Raw genomic sequence first — 6,000 nt, 5'->3', positions numbered from 1 at the left:
GTATACATAAAAAAAAGGAAAATAAATTTAATACACACTAATGTATATATGTCCAATTAAATCCCAACATTTTTTTTATTAAATATTTAAAACATCAATTTTAATATGAATTTAGTTTTGTAATTAAGTGCAGTTGTTGTAAGTTTCAAAATAAATGTCAAGCTTTGTCTTTTTAAAAAATAAGTTGCAGAAAGAAGTAAAATAGTGTTGGTAAATTTTATTTGTAAATTAATTTAAAATTAGTTTTGATGTTAAATAAATTAACACAAAATTGGTATAAGTTCATATAATTGTTGATTTTTTTATATAAAATATAGCAAATTCGTTAAATTATTGTAGACTATTAATATTATTTAATTATTTCACTTCACAATAAATTATAATTTATTGTAATATATATTTTGAAAGTTTATATGATTTGGGTTTTGATTAATCTATTTGATAAAATTTAGAGAAAAATAAAAATTGAAAAATATATCTAATTAACATAAAAGAAAATTATTATATAAAATATTTATTTAAAGGATTAAATTGATAGATTGGTTAGTTAAATAATAATGGAAAATTTTAATCTAAAGCTAAGATTACCAACTAATTTGAAGTATATATTAATTATAAAAAATGTTAATATTTTTCTTACATAAGATGGAATTTAATAGTACATTTTGGAAATTAAGTGTGTGATTAATGTATAACAAAGTTGATTAGTGTGTTGCATGTGATGGTTGACTCTAACTATTAGGCACTCTCTTTTAAGTTCCAATTTTCACATTGCCAATATATATGAAAAAATTTGTTTGATATTGATCCCTCACATGCCTAACTTTACAATTAGTTTCCTAATTTTCAGTTGACGTGTCTCATTAATATTCATTGAAAAATTATGGAAAAAATTATCTCAAATATATCATTTATATCAAATCTTACTTGTTCAAATAAACTAATACTTAAGAGTTTTTTTTTTTCTTTTTTTTATAAAAAACTTACCTAATTAATTTGAAATGGAGAAATGAGAGTGTGAGAGAGTCAAGTTAATGAAAAATTTTGGTCGCTTGCCATGCATATACAAATTAATAACAAACAACGGAACAATTATTCAATGAGTCTACCACTTATAGCGTAATATACGGTGAGATGTTAGATATAAAAAAAACTCGTGATTTCTATTAAATACATATTCAAAGTATTTTTTTTAGCTTCTTTCATAAATCCAATTGTGTAAAACTTTCAATTATATTGTGACTGATGAGATATAAAATGTCGATATTGATAGAAATATTTCGATGGTTCAATCTTATAAAATAACAAGTAAAAAATATCGATAAAATATCAACTTATATTTAGAAAAATTATGAATACAAAAGTTAAAAAGGTTTATTTAAAATAATAAATAAGTATTTTGACTCTTAAACAAGCTATTTTATATTTATCTTTTATATCAAATTCACGAAAGCAACATTTTTGTTGCTTATATTTTCTTTTTATGTTTTTATAGATTTTGCTACAATAATAAGGAAAATATTGGTTCATCCACTACGTGAAATTCACATCCGTATTAGAAAATTTGAAAAGAAATTTAATGTAATAATTGTGATGACTTCATGACTAAGAAAAAACAAGGTTAAATTTTCATAATAATAATTTATTTGCTGGATTGGAACAATTTGGTCCTTGTTTTATATTATTAGAGGTATGAGAAGAAATAAAGTAATATTTTAAACAATGCATGTACCTCATTTAAGTGATATATTTGTAATTACGTAACTCACAAGATTTGTCGTAAAATTCCCCCCTACTCACAAGAATCATTGTAATATTACGAGAAAAGCACTTTGGAAGTTCTGGTAAATATATAATATCCTCCCAAAGGATGATCTCATGGTTAAAAAATAGTTTTATTTCAATTTGAATTTTGAAAAGAAAATTAAGTTAATTTATATCAACATCGAAAATGCACAACAAGAAATAAAAACATGTAATTCGACTTTTAGACAGTATTAGAAAACTAGAGTAGAAAAGAAAAAGAAAAAAAAAAGGGAAAAGAATAAACTATTTAAATCAATTGACAAGTCATATACTTTATTGCAATGAATATATAGAGAAATTTTTTTAAAAAATAATAAAAACTTTATAGTAGGGACCAATAATTAATGGATTGATATAAAAATACAAACAATTTAAATATATATAAATAAAATAAAAAAGAATGGAGGTAAAATGATTTTACATGCAATCCAATAAAAGAGAAGTGAATTTTGGTTGCTTATATTATTGGGTTGCAGTCTCTATTAAAAACCAAAGGCCATATAATATATAATACACACCAAAGAACTAGAAGGCGACACTACGAGAAGAAGAAAAAGACGACGACAGTTTAATAAAAAGCTTTCTTTTGATTCTATATGGAAGCAGTTGGCCTGAATATGCCCAACAATCAGTTCGTTAGCTTGAAGGAGACTGAGCTCTGCCTCGGTTTGCCCGGTGGCGGTGGCAGTGGTGGAGATCAGACCTCTCTCAAAGCTTCTGGCAAGAGGGGGTTCTCTGAAACTGTTGATCTCAAACTTAACCTTCAGAGCAAGGACGGTGGAGGAGGTGTCGGTGTTGGTGTCGGGGTGGATCTCAATGAGAATATTAAGAATGTTTCGACGAACGTGGATGGTGAGAAGAGCCTCTGCTCCAAGGATCCTGCCAAGCCACCCGCCAAGTAAATTTCTTCCTCCAAACTGAACTAAATTCAATTTAGGGTTTATTTAGTTGTAACTCATGGCTTTATATCGTGGGATATATCTCAGAACTAATTAACATGTCCCTTAATATGGTCTCTTTTGAGTTCACCAATCATCATAGAATTTTCATTTCTTTTATTGGATTGAATATTTGTTTGTGTTTAATGAGTCTCCTTACTTCCCAGCATGTCAATGTATGAGAGAGAGAAATATCGTAAGAATGATTTTATTTGTTAACTTGGTTAGAAATTTGTATCCTTCTCCCACCCCACCTTCAACTGGACTTGAAGGAACTATAGAAATTAATTAAGCAAATTTAAACATGCATCTATCTGATAGTTTGTTGATTTCTTAACAATAGTTTGTTGGGTTTTCTTTAGAGCACAAGTTGTGGGATGGCCACCAGTTCGATCGTACAGGAAGAACGTGATGGCACAGAAGAACACAAGTGGCGGCGAAGGAACGGAGAAAGGAAACGGTGGCAGCTCAGCTGCCTTTGTGAAGGTTTGCATGGATGGTGCTCCATATCTCCGCAAGGTTGACCTGAAAATGTATCAAAGCTACCAAGAACTTTCTGATGCCTTGGCCAAGATGTTCAGCTCCTTCACTATGGGTAAAAATAATAATAAAAAAAAAAACTTGGTTTTTTTCTTTAATTACAAAAGATATTTCTTCTTAGTTCTTGCACATGCAATAATGAAAAAAAAAAAAAGAAAAAAAGAAAAAAAATTGATTTGCTTTATTTGTTTTAAAAAGGTGAATATGGTACACAAGGAATGATAGACTTCATGAATGAAAGGAAGTTGATGGATCTTCTCAATAGCTCTGAGTTTGTTCCTACTTATGAAGATAAAGATGGCGATTGGATGCTCGTCGGTGATGTCCCATGGGAGTAAGTTCCGTCCATTTATGTTTCAGCTCGGATCGTTTTATTTTTTCTTTTAACCAAATTAAATAACTTCTTTTTTTTTTCTATTCAGAATGTTTGTGGATTCATGTAAGCGTTTGAGAATCATGAAAGGATCAGAAGCCATTGGCCTTGGTAATTAATTATTAAGAACCCTAATTCAATTTTCCCAATAATAACCTCAGTTATAGTTCAAAAAACAATATTAAAATAATTTTGGTATTGATGTTATAAATATATGTATATATTTTTTCAAAATTTCAGCCCCAAGAGCTATGGAGAAATGCAAAAGCAGAAGCTAGCTGAGAAGAGATGAGATTGAGAAAGTGGTTTTGTGAAGAATATGGTGTTCCAGCTTGGAAACTTGCATGTTGTTCTGTGTATTTTTTTTTCTTTTTTTTCTTCTTTTAAAAAAATTAATGTTGTTTTTTGTTTAAATTATTAATTAGTATATAAAGGAAAATATCAAATGATCTGTTGTTGGGGACAATATTTGTAATAGAAGAGACATGAAAAGCTGTAAACTTTCACCTACTGTCTGTCTGGTTGGTTTGTTTGTTATGTTTAATTATTATTATTATTATTATTACCACTAATTAATTTTCCAATATATATAATAGGTTTTTTTTATTTATTTTTATTTTTTTGCTTAATAATCACACCCATTTGTTTGTTTGGTTGTCAAATGGGTTTTTATGCTTATAAAATCTCATTGTATTAATTATGTGGGAAGAAACTAAATTAAAGAAGATTCTTTTTGGTTTTTATTTTTTTTTCTTTGTATTATTTTTATATACCTTAATTTATGGTATTTGTGTAATGATTTTTATGGGTGAGGAGAAAAAAAATATATAAATATTTAGGGACCCATAGAGAGGGAACAAGGGCATGTGCCAGCATGTTAATGGGGCAATGAGTAATGGAAATTCAATTAAAGAATTTTTATTTTTATAATATAGTCTATGGTGGGAATAATCATAATCAAATAATATGAATATTATAAATGTATGCTGGAATACTATGCCATGGATGGTGGTTAGAAGCACAAATTTAATTAACTTATGGGTCAAGGTATATATAATTAATATTTTCATTTTGATTATTGCTAATGACACACCTTTTGTTTTCTAGATTTTATATATACGAAAGGAAGATATATAATATGTTAGGGTTTTCTTGGATCTGGCATATATTGACATATTAAAGTTGCTTGTGCTCTTTGATCTCATCATTGTTTTGTTTGTAAGTTATAACTGGTGACTTTTTTGACTGATGATTAACGTGGGGGATTAATGAAGTTAGGATAAATAAAATGAATATATGAATTGATGATGTAAAATACAAATTATTTAGCATGATTCAACTAGTCATGTGTTGTACTCACCGTTATAAAGATAAAGCATACGTGTTTGAATTTCAACCATTAGGGTTGAACGGTATATATCTTTGATATTTCAGTTGAGTTATTTTTTTAAATAAAAAACTATTTTCTTTGTTTTCTTATTTTACTTTTAACAATGTTTTTTTTTAATTAGCGAGATATTAAAGGTAGAGGAAGCGAAGGCTCGTTGAGATTATGACATAACTTAAGCATACCTAATTAAACACATTCAACACCAAAAGGGATGCATTATAACTTTTAGAGTAAAATATTACAATAGAGAGCTAGAGAATAACTAAAAAGTAAATACATCAAAGGAGACGACAAGTTAAGCCATCCAAAAAGCAAAGGAAAGAATCAACAAAATGAAAGGGGATTGAGAAGTACACCAGAAAGCAACTAACAAGAAGAGAAAATCCAAAAGAAAGAAAGAGAAGTACCCAGAATTGGAAATAGCGATGAAATGAACCTATAGAGGCTTCACAAAATGACTAAAAATCAAACATAGCTCAAAAGATCGACCCACAAAGAACCAGATATCAGAAAGTAAAGTAATAGTTCGTATCTTCTACCAATAGTAAACGAAAAACACCACCAAACAACTAGAAGGAAAAAATCAGCAATACAATCGACAAGAGATTAGCCCAATCAATTAGATAGTCTTCTTTTTAATCTGCAACTCTATTTTTAACCTTTCCACCATAACATTGGCTGATTGAAGCTGAACATTTAGTTACTTATTGAAAATTTTCTCATATCAAGTGAGACATTGTTGTCGACGTTTTTTACATGTCATGAACATCAATATACTTGACGTTTATTAAATGTTAGCGCGTTCATTGTTCTTGACATTTATTAATGATCATGAATTTCAAATTCTTGACGTTGGCTTCAAGGATGGTTTTAAAAATGATAATTAGAACATAAATTCTTGACTTTAAAAAAACATCGAAAGAGTCTATTTTTTTAATAGTGGCCTAAAAGAG

At 28.2% G+C, this 6,000-nt stretch overlaps 1 protein-coding gene across 1 annotated transcript; it reads left to right on the top strand.

The window, feature by feature from the left end:
- Positions 1-2,289: 2,289 nt before the first annotated feature.
- On the top strand, positions 2,290-4,247 carry LOC101205299 (auxin-responsive protein IAA14). The gene is made up of 5 exons (XM_011650866.2): positions 2,290-2,704; positions 3,107-3,339; positions 3,483-3,618; positions 3,707-3,768; positions 3,898-4,247. The coding sequence occupies exons 1-5, from the start codon at positions 2,403-2,405 to the stop codon at positions 3,933-3,935; spliced, it is 771 nt and encodes a 256-aa protein (XP_011649168.1). The 5' UTR covers positions 2,290-2,402; the 3' UTR covers positions 3,936-4,247.
- The last annotated feature ends 1,753 nt before the right edge of the window (positions 4,248-6,000 follow it).

This window comes from Cucumis sativus, chromosome 2 (genome assembly GCF_000004075.3).
Source record: "Cucumis sativus cultivar 9930 chromosome 2, Cucumber_9930_V3, whole genome shotgun sequence".
NCBI lineage: Eukaryota > Viridiplantae > Streptophyta > Magnoliopsida > Cucurbitales > Cucurbitaceae > Cucumis > Cucumis sativus.
This window is presented reverse-complemented; position numbering and strand designations above follow the sequence as displayed.

What these genes read in the sequence shown, in the direction of transcription:
- LOC101205299 (XM_011650866.2), top strand. Translation starts at nt 2,403, where the DNA reads ATGGAAGCAGTTGGCCTGAATATGCCCAACAATCAGTTCGTTAGCTTG. An exon ending in GTCGGTGATGTCCCATGGGA is followed by an intron (nt 3,619 to 3,706) that starts GTAAGTTCCGTC and finishes TTTTCTATTCAG; the next exon opens with AATGTTTGTGGATTCATGTA. An exon ending in ATCAGAAGCCATTGGCCTTG is followed by an intron (nt 3,769 to 3,897) that starts GTAATTAATTAT and finishes TCAAAATTTCAG; the next exon opens with CCCCAAGAGCTATGGAGAAA.